At 41.2% G+C, this 18,883-nt stretch overlaps 1 protein-coding gene across 7 annotated transcripts in view; it reads right to left on the bottom strand.

Annotated features, from left to right (window-relative positions):
- unc80 (unc-80 homolog (C. elegans)) overlaps positions 1-18,883 on the bottom strand; it is a 277,657-nt gene that overhangs the window by 182,884 nt on the left and 75,890 nt on the right. For 5 of the 7 annotated variants that reach the window (XM_072578772.1, XM_072578770.1, XM_072578769.1 and 2 more), the window contains 4 exons: positions 17,198-17,329; positions 15,521-15,668; positions 14,634-14,741; positions 12,729-12,877 (listed from right to left, as the gene is read on the bottom strand). In XM_072578772.1, coding sequence (XP_072434873.1) covers positions 12,729-12,877; positions 14,634-14,741; positions 15,521-15,668; positions 17,198-17,329 — 537 coding nt within the window. The remainder of the gene's footprint in view (positions 1-12,728; positions 12,878-14,633; positions 14,742-15,520; positions 15,669-17,197; positions 17,330-18,883) is intronic. The other 2 variants (XM_072578775.1, XM_072578771.1) reach the window with 1 other exon arrangement.

The following is an 18,883-nucleotide window of genomic DNA, read 5'->3' on the forward strand; positions in this document are numbered from 1 at the left end:
TCTTTCCAATGAGAACAGACCCAAGTCTCTCAACTTTACCTCGTAAGACCTTCATTCCAGACCAGGCAACATCCTGGTAAATCTCCTCTGTACCTTTTCCAATGCTTCCACATCCTTCCCGAAATATGGCGACTAGAACTGAACACAATACTCCAAGTGTGGCTGCACTATGGTGTATAGTTGCACCATAATATTGTGGCTCCAGAACTCAATCCCTCTACCAATGAAACCTAACACATCGTATGCCTTCTTAACAGCATTATCAACTTAGGTGGCAACTTTCTATGAACATGGACTCCAAGACCCCTCTGCACTTCTTGAACAAGGCACAATATTGGTAATCTTCCAGTCCTCTGGTACTAAACCTGTAGACAATGATGACTCAAATATCAAAGCTAAAGGCTCTGCCATCTCCTCCTTAGCTTCCCAGAGAATCCTCAGATAAATCCCATCCAGCCCAGGGGACTTGAATTCTTTCACTCCTTCTAGAATTGATAACCCTGTTCATAACTAACCTCGATCCTTTCTAGTCTAATATCTCATAACTCATTCTTCTCCTCTAAAATATTCTCCTTTTCCTGAGTGAAAACCGATGAGAAATGCTCGTTTAGCACCTCTCCGATCTCTACAGGATCCACATTCAACTTCCCACTTCTGCCTTTTACTGGCCCAATTCCTACCCTAATCATCCTCTTATTCCTCACATACCTACAGAAAGCTTTAGGGTTCTCCTTTATTCTATTTGCTAAAGACTGCTCGTTTCCTCTCTTTGCTCTTCTTAACTCTCTCTTTAAATCCTTCCTAGCTGATCTGTAACTCTCCATCGCCTCATCTGAACCATCTTGCCTCATCAACACGTAAGCATCCTTCTTCTGCTTAACAAGAGATGCAATTTCTGTAGTAAACCATGGTTCCCTTACCTTATCACTTCCTCCCTGCCTGACAGGGACATGCCTATCAAGGACATGCAATATCTGTTCCTTAGACCAGCTCCACATTTCCATTGTCTGCATCCCCTGCATTTTGTTGCCCCATTCTATGCATCCTAATTCTTGCCGAATCGCATTATAATTGCCCTTTCCCCATTGATTACTCTTGACCTGTGGCATGTACTTATCCCTTTTCATCTGAATTTATGGTCACTCTCTCCAAAATGCTCACTCACAACTAAATCAAACACCTGGCCTGGTTCATTATGAAGCACCAGACCCAGTGTGGCCTCCCCTCTTGTTGGCTCTTCGACATACTGTGTCAGGAAGCCCTCCTGTACTCATTGGACAAAAACTCGTCCATCCGACGTACTAGAGTTATAGCATTTCCAGTCAATGTTGGGGAAGTTAAAGTCCCCCATAATGACCATCCTGTTCCTTTCGCTTCTACCCAGAATAATTTTGCCAATCCTCTCCTCCACCTCCCTAGAACTCTGCGGAGGCCTATGAAAAACTCCCAGCAGTGTGACCTCTCCTCTCCTGTTTCTAACCTCAGCCCACACTGCCTTAGTCAAAAAGTTCTCGTCAAAAGTTCTTTCAGTCACCATTATACTATCCTTGACTAACAAGGCCACGCCTCCCCCTCTTTTACCACCTTGCCTGTTCTTAATGAAAGATCTAAACCCTGGAACCTGCAACATCCATTCCTCACCCTGCTCTATCCATGTCTCTGAAATGGCCACAACATCGAAGTCCCACGTACCTACCAATGCTGCGAGCTCACCTACCTTATTTCGGATACTTCTGACATTGAAGTAGACACACTTCAAAGCAGCTTGCTGTCGGCCAGCATATTCCTGTGACCTGAATCCTGTCCCTGTCCTCCCTACTCTCATCCTCCTGTGCTCTGCAACTTTACCTCAGGTTCTCATGCCCCTGCAGAGCTAGTTTAAACCCACCCAAATAGCGCCAGCAAATTTCCCACCCAGGATATTAGTACCCCTCTGGTTAAAATGAAGACTGTCCTGTTTGTACAGGTCCCACCTTCCCAAGAATGAGCCCCAATTATCCAAGTACCTGAAACCCTCCCTCCTGCACCATCCTTGCAGCCAGGTATTCAGCTGATATCTCTCCCTATTCCTTGCCTCGCTATCACGTGGCCCGGGCAACGAACCAGAGATAACAACTCTGTTTGTTCTAGCTCTCAGCTTCCACCCTAGCTCCCTGAAATCCTGCCTTACATTCCTATCCCTTTTTCTATCTATGTTATTGGTAGCTACATGGACCACGACTTGGGGCTGGTCACCCTCTCCCTTCAGGACCTCAAAGATACGATCTGAGACACTACAGACCCTGGCACCTGGGAGGCAACACACCAACCGTGAGTCTGGTTCGTCCCCAACAAAAGTCACATTCCTGACTTTTGTCTTGCTCATTATCTGTAAAATTTAGAGAGTCAGGAAGTGCATTAAATACTGCCAGATTCCTAACCTCTGATGTGGCTAGTCTAGTTTCGTTTCTGATTAATGGTAATCCCAAAACATTGATAGTGGAGGAGTCAGTGATGGCAAGGTGTAGTGGATAAATACTTTTCTCTTGGGGATGGCCATCATGTGGCACAAATGTTGCTTGCCACTTGTCAGCTCAAATATGGATATTATCCAGGTCATACTGCATTTAAACATTGTGACTGCTTCAGTATCTGAGGAGGTGGAAATAGTATTGAACATTGTACAATCTTCAGTGAACATGCCCATTTATGAATTTGAGGTAAGTTCAGTGATGAAGCAGTTGAAGATGATTGGGCCTGGGACACTACCTTGAAGGACTGCTCCAGAGGTGTCTTAGAGTTGAAATGACTGATTTCCAACAATTATGACCATCTTTCTATGTGCCAGTTATAATCTGAGCCTACTGAGAACTTTCTATTGATTCCAATTGATACTAGTTTTTATGAGGCTCATTGAATCCGTACCTGATCAATTGTGAAACTGATGTCAAGGGTAGTCACTCTCGCCTCATCTCTGGAATTTAGCTCCTTTGTTCATTGTTGAACCAATACTCAGCAAAGATGTCAGGAGCTGAGAGTATTAACTTGCCAGGTGGATCTGTCCTGCTTTTCATGTATAGGACATATTTGGGTAATTCTCTACATAGTCTGGTAGATGCCAACTTGGCTAAAGGTGGAGTCAGGTCTGGAGTACATGCCTTCAGCACTTTTGTTACAATACTGTCAGGGCTCAGAGCCTTGGCAGTATCTAGTACTTTCAGCTGCTTCTTGGAGTGAATCAAATGGGCTGAAAATTGAAATCTGTGATGCTGAGGACATCCAGAGAGGGACCTGTTATGGATCATCTGCTTGGAACTTCTCGCTGAAGACCTATCTTTTGCACAGAAATGTTGGGAACCACGTCATTGAGGAGTGGCATAATTGTGTAGTCTCCACCTCCACTGAGTTGTTAATTGTCCATCACTATTTATGGCTGGATGTGGCCAGACTACAGAGAGCTTAGTTCTTGTGGAGTGGCATTGGCACAGTGATAATGCCCTTGTACTACTATTCCAGAATCCCAGACTAATGTGTTAGGGACATGGTTTCGAATCCCATCTTGCCAGATGGTGAAATTCATGTTCAGTGACAATCTGGTATTATGATCATGAAACCATTGTTGGACATTGTAAACAAAATACCAATGGGTTCACTAATAACCTATATGGAAGGAAATCCTTACCTGACCTAACATATATGGAAGAAAATCCTCATCTGATCTAACCTATATGTGACTCCAGGCGCACAACAAATTGGCTTATACCGAACTGCCAATTACGGTTGGACAATAAATGCTGACCTAACAATGCCTGCAATCCATGAATTTCCCAAGAATTCTGATCTGGTTGTGGAATGGCTTTATCCTGCCTTTCAGTAGCTGGACATGCTGCCTGGCACATAATAATCCTGTGCTGTAGCTTCACCATCCAGATACTTGATGTTTAGATATATCTGGTATTGTTCCTTACATGCAATCTGGCACTTTTCAAAGAACCAGAGTTAATCCAAGATTTAATGGTAATGGTAATGGATGTCCTGGGACATGATTTTGCAGTATGATACTACTGCTGTTGATGGTTTATAGCATCTCATAGATGTCTAGTTTTGAGTTGCTAGATCTTTTCTTTATTCTGTAACAGGATGAGGGTGTCTCTGGCTAGGCAGCATTTATTGCCCATTCCTAATTTGCCCAGAGGGCAGTTGAGAGTCAACCACATTGCTGTGGGTCTGGAGTCAAAATTAGGCCAGTCCAGGTAAGGATGGCAGACTTCCTTACCTAACGGACAATAGTGAACCAGATGATTTTTTTCCAACAATTGGCAATGGATTTACAGTGGCCACTTGATTCTTAATTCCAGATATTTATTGAATTCAAATTCCATCATTTGTCATGGTGGGATTTGAACCCAGGTCCTCAGAACATTACCTGGATCTCTGGATTAACGGTCCAGTGATAATACCACTAGGCCATTGCCTCCCCATGCTCAGTGATAGTGTCGTGCAACACAATGGAAGGTATGCTCAATGTGAAATAAACAGGCAGGAGGCTGGAAGAACACAGCAGGCCAGGCAGCGTCAGGAGGTGGAGAGTAGGCATTTTGTTGTAACCCTTCTTCAGGACTCCTGAAACCCTGAAGAATGGTTACATCCGAAGCGTTGACATTTCTGCCTCCTGATGCTGCCTGACCTGCTGCGTTCTTCCAGCCACCTGCCTGTCTATTTTGGATTCCAGCATCTGCAGTGTTTTTTTGTGTCTAACTATGCTCAAATTGAAGACAGGACTTTGACTTCACAGGGATTGTACAATGATTACGCATACTGTACTGTCAAGCTCAGTTTAATGCAGCTTGGTGAGAATGAGGGTAACCATGTTTTCCCTTTCATTGGTTCCCTCACCACCTTTGTTCTTCGGGACTGAACCTGCTCAAAACTTGGTCAATCATGGTGACACTTTTAGTGAAGGACTTTGAATCCTCTCACCCAAAGTATCACCCTTGATATTTCCTCCAAGTGGTGCTCAACACGGAAGAGCACGGATTCATCATTCGAGTAGGAGGCAGTATGTAGTATTCAGCCTTGGTCATGATCAACCTGATGCCATGAGGCTTCATGGCACATGTTAGCTGTTTGAAAAGGACAATAACTTTCCTTCTCTAAAGTTCTCTAGTTAACCAGATGAGTTTTTACAACAATGTATTCATTGGACTTTTAATTCCAAATTTTTATTGAATTTAAATTCCATTCAAACCCAGGTCCCCAGAACATTTCCTGGGTCTCTGGATTACAAGTCCATCACCAATGCCATTTCACCAAGGCCTCCCCCAAATTATTTATAACACCACAATGTCTGACCACACAGAAACTTACATTAGAAATGAACAGTTCTAACATATGTTAACAGTAATTTCCCAATCATAGACATTTTCAACACAAAATCAGAATTAATATTTTCATTGTTTAAGTGCTACAAGGACTTTATGGGCTAGGCTGGCATTTGCAGTGAATCTGCCCAGGTGGCATTTTGTTGGGCCCATTGGCCCGCATGCAGTAAAGGTCTGCTGCAAGTATAGAGAGATGGAGAGCAGTCATATCATAATGCCAATCAGCATTTGCCAGCAGTTTCATTTGGACCATTCGGTAACGTCTTCACAACTTTACACAGTTGAACATATGTTGAGCAGCATGATATTCCAACTCCTGCAGTGCGTTAAAAACACCAATGTTATTTACAAAAGATAACTAACTGCTTCTTGTTTAGTTGTTGGAGGCTTTCTTCTAGCTCTTGCTTTGCTTCTATAAGTGCCTGGGACTTCTTGCAGTTGCTTAAAGTTACATGTGTCAACCAGGGTGGTGCGATAAGTGTTAAAGTTTTCTTTAAATTTATTTACCAAGAGTCATTTACGTGACCTAATTGCTTCAGGACGTGGATTCCCTACCAGTGATTGTATTTGGAAAAGAGCATGCCTTAGAATGTGAATGGCAACAGATTAGGGGCAAGCCACATACTACATTTTGTGAACTGCCCTAGCATCCTATCATCTTTACATTTGCTGGAGGGTAACCAACAAATCCCATTACACATGCAAAAGAGATAGAATCTATGAAGGAAAGGTAGGATGCAATCATCCTCAATGGTTACAGTTCTGCTTCTAGCCATGGTGAAAACATACAGGCTACTACATCCTTCTTCAATTAAATCCTGTACATCAGGTTGTGTGGCGTAAAGAGTTAACTGCACTTCTACTCTAATAATTGCTCCTGAGTATGTGTACAATGACATCAATCACATGGAACTGTATCCCTAATGTGTTATACAAGTGTCAGTTCTATACAGTAATTCCCTATTAATGGTTAAAACAGTTGACTTTATCTCTATTTCATTATCATGAACAAAAAGTGACAATATACTCAGTCATCATCATGATTTTCAGTTTAAAGCTGTTTGCTACAAAAACTTGTGTATTCTACCTGAACTAAAGGACCTTTCTCCATGCTCTTCTCCCACACTCAATGCCTCAGTTTTCTGAAGTTTTGTCCCTGCCCTCAATGCATTTTCTATCTCCCATGACTCGCTTCCATATTCCTGTCCTCTGTTCTACACTTTATAGCCTCTGGTGCCCACTTCCATTCTGGCTCCCATTCTGAACCTGTACTGCAGACCTTATTGGAATTGTATTATAGACCCCCTAATAGTCAGAGGGAAATTGAGAAACAAATTTGTAAGGAGATCTCAGTCATCTGTAAGAATAATAGGGTGGTTATGGTAGGGAATTTTAACTTTTCAAACATAGACTGGGACTGCTAAAGTGTTAAGGGTTTAGATGGAGAAGAATTTGTTAAGTGTGTACAAGAAATTTTTCTGATTAAGTATGTGAATGTACCTATTAGAGAAGGCACAAAACCTGACCTACTCTTGGGAAATAAGGCAGGGCAGGTGACTGAGGTGTCAGTGAGGGAGCATTTCGGGTCCAACGACCATAATTCAATTAGTTTTAAAATAGTGATGGAAAAGGACAGATCAGATTTAAAAGTTGAAGTTCTAAACTGAAGGCTAATTTTGACAGTATTAGGCAAGAACTTTCAAAAGCTGATTGGGGGCAGATGTTCGCGGGTAAAGTATATTCCTGTTAGGGTGAAAGGAAAGGCTGGTAGGAATAGGGAATGCTGGATAACTAGAGATGTTGAGGGTTTGGTTAAGAAAAAGAAGGAAGCATATATCAGGTATTATAGACAGAATAGATCAACCGAATCCTCAGTAGGAGTATACTTAAGAGGGAAATCTGGAGGGCAAAAATGAGACATGAGATAGCTTTAGCAAATAGGGTTAAGGAGAATCCAAAGGATTTTTATAAATACATTAAGGAGAAAAGGGTAACTAGGGAGAGAATAGGGCCCCTCAAAGATCAGCAAGGCAGCCTTTGTGTGGAGCCACAGGAGATGGGGCAGATACTAAATAAGTATTTTGCATCAGTATTTACTGTGGAGAAGGACATGGCAGATATAGAATGTAGGGAAACAGATAATGACATCTTGCAAAGTGGCCATATTACAGAGGAGGAAGTGCTGGATGCCTTGAAACGCATAAAAGTGGATAAATCCCCAGAACCTGATTAGGTGTGCCGTGGAACTCTGTGGGAAGTGATTGCTGGGCTCTTTGCTGAGATATTTGTATTATCGATAGTCACAGGTGAAGTGCCGGAAGACTGGAGGTTTAAGAAAGGTGGTAAGGACAAGCCAGGGAACTATAGACTGGGGAGCCTGACATCAGTGGTGGGCAAGTTGTTCGAGGAAATCCTGAGAGACAGGGTGTAAATGTATTTGGAAAGGCAAGGACTGATTAGGGATAGTCAACATGTGGGAAATCATGTCTCACAAACCTGATTGAGTTTTTTGAAGAAGTAACAAAGAGGATTGATGAGGGATGAGCAGTAGACATGATCTATATGAACTTCAGTAAGGCGTTTGACAAAATTCCCCATGGGAGACTGGTTAGCAAGGTTAGATCTCATGGAATACAAGGAAAACTAGCTATTTGGATACAGAACTGGGTCAAAGGTAGAAGACAGAGAGTGGTGGCAGAGGGTTGTTTTTCAGACTAGAGGCCTGTGACCAGTGGAGTGCCACAAGGATCGGTGCTGGGTTCAATGCTTTTCATCATTTATAAAAATGATTTGGATGTGAGCATAAGAGATATAGTTAGTAAGTTTGCAGATGACACCAAAATTGGAGGTGTAGTGGACAGCGAAGAAGGTTACCTCAGATCTTGATCAGATGGGTCAATGGGCTGAAGAGTGGCAGGTGGAGTTTAATTTAGATAAATGTGAGGTGCTGCATTTTGGGAAAGCAAGTCTTAGCTGGACTTATACACTTAATGGCAAGGTCCTAGGGAGTGTTGCTGAACAAAGAGACCTTGGAGTACAGGTTCATAGCTCCTTGAAAGTGGAGTCACAGGTAGATAGGATAGTGAAGAAGGTGTTTGGTATGCTTTCTTTTATTGGTCAGAGTATTGAGTACAGGAGTTGGGAGGTCATATTGCGGCTGTACAGGATGTTGATTCGGTCACTTTTGGAATATTGCATGCAATTCTGGTCTCCTTCCTATCGGAAGGATATTGTGAAACTTGCAAGGGTTCAGAAAATATTTACAAGGATGTTGCTAGGCTTGGAGGATTTGAGCTATAAGGAGAAGTTAAATAGGCTGGGGCTGTTTCCCCTGGAGTGTCGGAGGCTGAGGGGTGACCTTGTAGAGGTTTATAAAATCATGAGGGACATGGATAGGATAAATAGACAAAGTATTTTCCCTAGGGTGGTGGAGTCCAGAACCAGAGGGCATAGGTTTAGGATGAAAGGGGAAACATATGAGAGAGACCTAATGGGCAAATTTTTCACGTTTAGGGTGATGCATGTATGGAATGAGCTGTCAGAGGAAGTGGTGGAGGCTGGTACAATTGCAACATTTAAAAGGAATTTGGATTGGTATATGAATAGGAAGGGTTTGGAGGGATAGGAGCTGGGTGCTCGCAAGTGGGACTAGATTGGGTTGGAATATCTGGTCAGCATGGATGAGTTGGACTGAAGGGTCTGCTTCCGTGCTGTACATCTCTATGACCTGGGCTCAACCCACTGGCAGATGTTGATTATTGCAGTCAGTTCTGACCTCACTGATCAACTTCTGCCACTAGATGGAGTCTGCTCAATTAAAATTACATGAGGTAAATTTGATATGAATGTTATTTTATCGCAGTAACATATTTATTTAATTTTTTAAATTGACTTTGCTTTAAAGGTTATTTTAGTGATAAATGTAGGCATTTAGGAATGTACAGCTTAATATTTTCATGATTTGGAGGTGCTGGTGTTGGACAGGGGCGTACACAGTTAAAAATCACACAACAGCAGGTTATAGTCCAACAGGTTTGTTTGGAAGCACTAGCTTTCGGAGCACCGCTCCTTCATCAGGTGGTTGTGGAGTATAAGATCGTAAGACAAAGAATTTATAGCAAAAGTTTGCAGTGTGATGTAACTGAAATTATATATATTGAAAAAAAACCTGGACTGTTTGTTAAGTCTCATCTTTTAGAATGACTGTTTTGGTTTCAATTCTTTCCTATGTAAATCCCAGAACATTTAAAAAATTTACATTCTGAAGTGAATTTTAACGATAGGTGCCATGTCAGCTTAGATAATGCATTGAAGGTGTGAAGTTAAAGTCTGTCTGTGCCCCAGTGTTCAGACTGATTCTATCTGTAAATCCTTTTGTTTAGAAATAGGATCAGTCTGAACATTGGGGCACAGACAGACAGACTTTAACCTCACACCTTCAATGCATTATCTGAGCTGACATGACACTTCAGAATGTAAATTTTTAAAATGTTCTGGGATTTACATAGGAAAGAATTGAAACCAAAACGGTCATTCTAAAAGATGAGACTTAACAAACAATCCAGGTTTTTTTTACACTGTATTATTTCAGTTGCATCACACTGTAAACTTTTGCTATAAATTCTTTGTCTTACGATCTTATACTCCACAACCTGATGAAGGAGCAGCGCTCCGAAAGCTAGTGTTTCCAAATAAACCTGATGGACTATAATCTGGTTTTGTGTGATTTTTAACTTAATATTTGTGCTTCTTTTATACTTAGCAATTTACCTTTCATTTTTCCCAAGCAAGAAATGTCCATGGGAACCTAGCTCTGTCATGACTTCATTTAAATTCATGATTTTCAAGAACACAACAAAACTGTTCTGATGAAGGGTCGTGGACCTGTCAAGTATTCATTCTGCTTTCTGCCATATCTGTTGGGTTTCTCCAGCAATTTCTGTTTTGTTTCAGATTTCCAGCATCCGAATTTCTGGGTTTTAATTGAGGATTTGCTGTACTTAATAAAGGCTATTGATATTCACTGGCATTTGTGTGGGCCACCTTCTGTCAACAACCCAGACAAGGTTTTACCATGGGTTGTACGCCACTTGTCATTGGAACATAGGAAGAGCTGTCGGCTGTTCAGTCCCTTGAGCCTGTTCCACCTTAAGAACTTAGAATCCCTACAGTGTGGAAATAGGCCTTCGGCTCAGCAAGTCCACACCGACCCTCCAAAGGGTTACCCAGCCAGACCCATTCCCTTATTTTTCAACATTTCCCCTGACTAGTGCACCTAACACTACGGGCAATTTAGCATGGCCAATCCACCTAACCTGCACATCTTTGGATTGTGGGAGGAAACCAGAGCACCCTGAGGAAACACACACACACACACACACACACATACGCACACGCACACGCACATGCACACACACACGTACACACGTGGAGAATGTGCAAACCCAGAGAGAGACTGGAATTGAACTAGGTCCCGAGCACTGTGAAGCTGCAGTGCTAACCACTGAGCCACCATGCCGCCTCTTTCAAAGAGATCACAGCTGACTGTGATCAGCTTACTCCATATGACTGCCTCTGGCCCATATCCTTTAATATCTTTGTTTATCTATCTCAAATTTAAAACTAACAATTGACCTAGCATCCACAACTGCTTGTGGAAGAGAGTTCCAAATGTGAACTACCCTTTCTGTGTAGTAGTGCTTCCTCTCATCTCTCCTGAATGGTTTGACCTTAATTCTCAGAAAATGGCCCCTAGTTCTAGAATCCTCAACCAGTGGAAATCGTTTAGCTTTATCCACCCTGTATTTTCTGTTAATATCTTTACGACTTTGATCAGAACTCCCTTTTACTGTCTAACTTCTAGTAAAAAACAGGTTTATTTTGAATGATCTCTCCTCATAACTTAACCCCTGATATCCAGTTATCATTCTTTTGAATGTATATTGTAATCCCTCCAAGGCCAATAGATCATTCCTAAGATGTGGTGCCCAGGTCTACTCAAAGTACTCTGAATAGGGTCTAACTAGCGTTTTGTATAGCTGTGCATCATAACTTCTGCATCCTTGTACTCCAATCTTCTAGATATAAAGGACAACATTCCATTAGCTTTCTTCATTATTTTCTGCACACATTTGTGACATTTTAAATATGCCAATGCCCTGCAAACTCGAGGGAAGAGTTAGAGTGCTGTGCAATCATTTGTGTGATGTGTCGGTCATGGTTGAATAATTCAGTTTGTATAATCTTAGAGATGTAGGTATGGAGTTAGCTGCAATGCTAACTGTCTGGGAGTAACGTGAATGTCATGCGTGAGTCCTGATTAATGGAGGGAGTGATAGGAGTGTGGTAATTTGAACAGTAGTTGAGGCAGTTGGTGAATTAAGGGATTAGAAGATGCATGCACAGATCTCTTGACTCCTGAGACCAGTGAACATCTTCCTGCCACTGCCTTCAGATCCTTGGGGTTCCACTCCTGGTGTTGATCTTCACGGAATCTGCTAGCATTGTGGCTCGATGAATGTACTAAAAAAATTCCAACACTTTTCACCTCCCTCACCTAGAACCACAGCACAAAGTCAAAAGGCCATGGAGCTCACACTCTCACATGTTGTGCCATTGTGGGGTCCTTCCCAGGTCAGACTCACTTCATTTCCAGGTCAAATTGCCTGCATCTGCTCCAGCTACACAGCACATCACCAATCTTTAGAGGGCATTGACTAACTGGGAAGAGGGGCACACCAGTTTTAAGTGACGTTTGCAGCTCTCAATATTGGCCCCCTTCTCAGGCAGTTGTAAGTGATTGGATGTGAAAATCATTTGAAGCAGTAGCCTAAATGAAGTTGATATATATCCTGCTCTGCAGTCAACAGGCATGGCTAATTGTGCCTTGTGATCCGCAAGTCTATTTTCAGGGGGTGGCTGAATTTAGACTCTTTGATTCCAGATAAACCATGGAAACGTTGAAAGTCAGTAATTTATTTAGTTTCTAACCAGACGTTTCCCATAGAAACAGATTAGCATGACTGCCTCATAGCACCAGGGTCCGGGGGCTGATTTCAAACTCAGCTGACTGTCTATGTAGAGTTGCACATTCTCCCCATGTCTACATGGGTTTCCTCTGGGTGCTCCAGTTTCCTCCTACAGTCCAAAGTTGGGCAGGTTCGGTGGGTTTGCCTTGGTAAGAGCCCCATTGGGTTTACAAGGATTGGGTGAGGTGTGGGTCTGGGTGGGATACTCTTCACAGGGCCTGTGCAGACTCAATGGGCCAAATGGCCTCTTTCTGTACTGCAGGGATTCTAGGATTATAAAAGGACATACCATGAAGACATTATTAAATTCAACTAAATGGCATCCAGAAAAGATTCTTACCAGATTCTCAGCACTGTGCAATTCATGTGTAGTGGATGCACATCGTGTGATCAGAGGCTTGAACATGCAGCTCACAATTATTGCTTCCATACTTCGTGCAGCTGATTTACTATCCCCAGTGGTAAAATTATTTCCAAATCCAGCCTTGTCTAAATATATGGAAAATATAAATCAATATTATACTTACTAAGGTGCATGTTCACATCCATGTGTTCTTTTTAACCAATTCTTTGTTCAGATACCTTTAGCCCTCATAGATTGCTCTCATTCATTTTCACTGCTCTGCAAATTGCTTATATATTTTGAGCCTACACATTAACTCATATGATATTTTGCAAGTAATAGTTGCTACTTGCATGAAGTTCCTACTATGTGTGTATAGTCAACCTTTAAATGTAATTTTTACATAACCGTTGTTGAATTGCATTTGCTACTAATTGAAACTATATCTTAACCATTGAAGTTTCACTTCCATCTTTTTAACACATACTTAATTTTTAACAAATAAAAATTAGGATGAGGAGCACAGTAGTGGTTTGGGTAATATCAAGTACAGCATTTCAGGAAGGAGCAGCAGGAAATAAAACAGTAAACAAAAAGGTAAGTTTAAAGAAATGATATCTGAATGCATTCACAACATTATTTTAGGTCAGGGACGCAGAATCAGAGTTAAAAAAAGTCATGACCTTGTACTGTGTGGCAAACAGTGAGAGAAAGGAGGGCCTTTACAAACAGAGAGAGAGAGAGAGACAGAGACAGAGACAGAGAGACAGATAGGAGGGAAGGCACTTCCAACTTGAGACACACTATAACCAACTATGGAAACTTTACAAGAATACTTTTTTAGAACAATATTTCGAGGCAGAAGGTAGGAAAAAAGCTATTTTAGAACTAGTGTTATATAATGACAGAGGTAATAATGAATCTTGAAGGAAAGAATCCTCTGTGCAAAAGTAATCATAATATTATGAATCTAATTCTAATGTGCATATGGCTCAAGTGTGAAACTACAGTCTTAAGTTTAAAAAAAATAATTTTGCAGAAAGAAATGAGCTGCCTGTGGGAGATTAGATCAGGAGCTTAGATTAAAAGATTTAAGCAGATAAGAAGTGCAAACAATTTAATGAAAGTATTTATAATTCTCAATAGACATGCTAGACATGCATTATTTCTGAAGGAATAAACCTCCACAAGAAATGTGATCCAACTGGGGCTAACCACAGTATCAGATTCCAGCATTGCCAAAACGGTTAGAAAACCCAAGGATTGGAAGGACTTTTGAAAATAGCAAGTAATGGCCAATACATTAGCAGAAAGGGAGAAAATAGAATGAGAGTAGACTAGCAAAAATATAAAAATAATATAAGATATTTTAAGAACTTCTGCAAGTCTGTAAGAAGAATTTCTTGCTCCATCATTCAATATGACCATAGCTGAGTTTTGACATCAGCACCACTTTCTTGTCCTATCCCTTAGTCCCTTAGTCTCCCGAAGTCTAATGATTTTGGTTTTAAATCCATCCAATGGCTGAATATCCACAAAATTTTTGTTCTCAATTGAAACTGGTAGCAATATCTGCAGTTCCCTGACAGATAAAGCCCCTTTTTAACAGCTTTTTAGAATAAAGTGGACACCTCGTATTTTGAATGGAAAAACGTAAACTAGGAAAATCATTTTTGAAAAACAAGACGCCTTAAATTTCAATTTTCCCAATGCAAACAGCTAAATAAACCACATTCATTGAATTCAACTTCAAGAAGTTCTTAAAGCCAAAACAACTTCGAACAACTTCAACACAGCATCTCTGAACAAGGCTTTGCAATCATCAGCCAACCCATGCAACTTTTTTTGTGTTACGTTCACCTCCTTTACGCATGAAGAAAGGAATAAGTAAGATGTACTTACCTGTGGTAGGCCTCCCGATTGGAGCCACCAATTTTCCTGTTTCAAAGAGGCTGGGGCGCCTAAAGTGGACGTTGCAACCCCCAGCTGATCGGATCTGAATACCTAGTGCTATTAAAGATAAATTTTTGGAAAATAAATGGCTGTTAAAGAAACTAAAAAATGAACATGAGGAGAGGACATCCACATCTTGGGGATTTCTCAAAAAATATTCCAGTGAGATTTTTAACAACAGACAGGAAGCTTTAGATCCTTCATGCAAACTGTTGAGTTTATGGAAGGTTAGGACCACTTGGTTTGGCATTACATGTGAGTTAACGCTCTCTTTAACAGGAAAAATGGTAGCTGCAATTTTTAGGAAGAAAACATTATTTAATCAGTCTTTCGGATATAGAGATTGATTTAAAATTCAGCGGGAAGGGGTGCAGAAAAATTGTGGTTTCAAGTGTCAATCTCCAAGTTTACAGAATCCTCACATTTCTCTTTTAGTCTTCCAAAATGCAGTGGGTTAGTGACATACTGGGTGTTTTTGTTTTGTGAATCCTCACACAATGACTTTCCCATGTCAACGATGCTAACAGGTAAAAATACATGGAAAGCTGGGTACTTTTCAATTTTCGAGGGGTGAATTAATGGACAACTCACCCTATACTACTCATATGGATGTGCTACTAATCAAGTATAGAGCATGGAGAACTTGGAGAGGAAAAAAAAACAATGAAATGGGAAAGAAGTACTGATTTTACTGTGTTGTAATACAATCCAACTGAAAGTCAGATAGATACAAGTAGCTATCTTGTAAATATTTGTATATAATCAAGATCTACTGATTATATACTTGATGACTGCCAGATAAGAAACATTCAATAGGAAAAAGTTGCTGTACTTACTGTCAGTAACTGGTTCCATGCAAAACCCTAGCAACGCATGTAAGAAGTCCACTACATTGTTCAAGGAATCCTTATTCACATACTCCCGCAGAGTTTGACGAAACTGTACTTTGCTAAGTTTGTACAATTTAGTAAGACAGTTCTGTGCCTAAAATAATCAATACATTTTAAAAATAAACAATGCTTAGTATTAACTAATAGTATTGTTGAACAAATTGTATAAAATTGTTGCTAGCATCAGTTATGTTTCAGTGAAAAATTAACAAAGCAACAATATTTCAGTCAGGTCGGTCCAAAGAGAGAAACAGAGACAATGCTTTAGGTCAATGGCCTTCCATCAGTTCTGATGAAGGGGATTGACCGGAATCATTGGGCAGAATCTCATTGGAGTGTTTGGGATCTCAGTTGCCAGCTGGAGAACCAGAGAGAGACTTGCGTTGTCACTTACAGGGAATATCAGCCAAAGCACATGCCAACCAGACACTAGTAAAACCAGAAATGGACCTTTTAGTCTTCCAAAATGCAGTGGGTTAGTGACATACTGGGTGTTTTTGTTTTGTGAATCCTCACACAATGACTTTCCCATCAAGAGCTCACTCATGGGAAATCTCACCCATCAAGAGCTGCTGGCCAATCAGAGGCTGGACATTATAGCACTAAGTGGAGCCAGCAAGGCTGCCTAGTAAAAGCCCTGTAGACCCAGGGCTGGAGAGGACACAGCACAAAGTGATGTCAGGGAGAGCTTCTCAGGTTGGAGGTTGTATGGGCCAGAGCTGTGGCTCCCAAGAGGCAACCCCTACCTGGTGTCCAGTTTCTCAATTAAGCACTAACTGTGTTTGATTGAGATTCGCACCCCCACCTCAGGGTGATAGGCTATCCGTAGAGCAGCAGGCAAGCATCCCACATGTAGCTTGTAGCTAGGTAAATCTTATGACAATGTGGTGAGGCCCTGAAGTGGATCTCAACTGGCAGCAGGACAGGACAGTTGACCATGGCACTTCATTCTGGCAGAGGGGAGACAGGTGGCGACATTCAGACATGGTTATTGCCAGTTTAATTGGTTAATCTAGGTTAATTCAATACCGTTCCTGCCTCCAGTAGTCCCATCTCCAGGAGTAGAAGATTCTGAGCATTAATTCTGTCTCTCACCGTGGATGCTACCCGACCTGCTGAGCTTTGCCAGCAATTTTTGCTCCAATTTCAAATTTTCAGCATCTGTGTCATTTTGCCCTTCTATATCATACTTTGGTTTGGTTAAGTCAACCGATTGTAAGGCAAAACACTTGGTACAGTACAGCCACCAGATTGTAATTTTATACCATTCAAGATGCATTGTCTTAATTTTCAGTTCAATCTTGGCAGTGGATCACCTTTCATTAGGATCAGTGATGCTTAAGACATGGTAGGCCCTTTAAGAAGCTAATTATTTGAACTAAAAAATCTCCAATTTAGAGAGGCCAGAATATGACTGAATTCTAACTTAGTGAGAATGGGGAAATGTAGCCTGTACCATGGGACGTTTATCCTGGGGCAAATTGAACAATTAGCAGTCATAAAAAAAGATTAAGACGTCTTTGCTCACTGAAGGTGTCTCAGCACTTCCTGCATGTCATTTCGTTTTCACCTTTACAACATTTCTAATGATCATGTCCCTCTTAATGACTGGAAGCCACTTACTTGAAGGCGGAGGCGATCTCCTGACAGCCCACGGTGGCCCTCACCACAACCATATGCGCATCCCAGTGACTTCACTATTTTGATCAGCATTGTTAAAGTAAGTTTATGAATGTTGCCTGCGGTATCTTCATCCTGTTGAATCATAAATGCATTTTAAATATAAAGACAAGAGACCGGTTGTAAAGGTTCGCAAAAAAACAAGGCGGGACAGAGGAATGGCCTTCTCCTCATTGCTACCTTTTACATCTGGGAAGGGAAAGCACAGGGGCCACACAGTAACAGAAATTTTGTAATCTCGGACAAAAATTTGCCCATCCCCAGCGGAGGCGGCTCTGGAGAGAAAATCTATCCCGTTAGCAAGCAAGTACTGGGAGAGATGGTCCACGGGTGTTATTTTCAACTGGCCATCAATTCAAGCTCCTTCGGTCGTCATTTAATAGGCTCTTAAGGGCCTCAACCCTTACAAGTTGGTCCCTGCCTCATCACTGTATGAAGATCCAAAGATTCGGGCAACTTTCTTCTGAGGTGACAGCAAGACTTCAATTCCTATGTAGGTTGTAAGAATAAGTACTACCCTTGAAAATCAAAAGTTCCTGTGAGCCATGGTTCTTGTACTGCTAGATGTGTGGACACATCATTTCTATGAAGAAGGCAACAAGTCTAAAATATTGAATGCACGGTATTTTACATAAGGGAAAAGATGAAATTTTGAGGCACTTTTTCTTGAGAAGTACAATATGGAGCAGATTGTAGATGCATTATGAAAAGAATGTATTTATGAATCACTGTGGCTCAATGGTTAGCACTGCTGCCTCACAGCACTGGGGACCCGGATTCTATTCCAGCCTTAGGCGACTGTCAGAGTGGAATTTGCCTATTCTCCCAGTATCTGTGTAGGTTTCCTCCGGGTGCTCTGGTTTCCTCCCACAGTACAAAGATGTGCAGGTCAGGTGAATTGACCATGCTAAATTGCCCATAGTGTTAGGTGCATTTGTCAGAGGGAAATGGGTCTGGGTGGGTTACTCTTCGGAGGGTTGATGAGGACTTGTTGGGCCGAAGGACCTGTTTCCACATTGCGGAGGAATCTAATCTAAACAGGTAAATGTTATTAGATGCCCTCATGTTTTTGAAGTTGCTTAGTGAGAGCAAGAAAGAGAGAGAGAGACTTGTAACATCTCCTTCAAGTTGCTTAAACTCAAATTGTTCACTCAATTGATACTTGTCATTATCAATATTCTGAATTACAAGAAGGGCAATCTTTATAGCATAGAAAAGAAGACTTGACTTTTTTCTGTGACAAGCTGACATATTTTGGTTTGCTTAATCATAGTTTTTGTTTAATTCTGGTTTTAATAAATAGTCAGTCATTTGATCCCAAATTTATAAGAAAAATTATGTAAGCGCCCTTGCATGTAAACACAGCACAGGAATTTTACCAGTGTTTGAGAAATTAACTTGATGGTGCTGCTTTAATTAACCTACACATTGAACAGTCTCATTTCTGTAAAATAAGCTCTGTAAACAGAAATAATGTTCTGAACAACATATTTTATTCTTCACTTTGCATATACCCCCTCCGTGTGCAAACATACCTGCAAACCAAACTAAGACACTCTCTAATTTTATTGCAAGTCCAAAACAATGATACTGCAATCCCCAGTTGCCATTCTTTTTTTTTAGAAAAGA

The sequence above is a fragment of the Chiloscyllium punctatum genome, chromosome 10 (assembly GCF_047496795.1).
Source record: "Chiloscyllium punctatum isolate Juve2018m chromosome 10, sChiPun1.3, whole genome shotgun sequence".
NCBI classification, from domain to species: domain Eukaryota; kingdom Metazoa; phylum Chordata; class Chondrichthyes; order Orectolobiformes; family Hemiscylliidae; genus Chiloscyllium; species Chiloscyllium punctatum.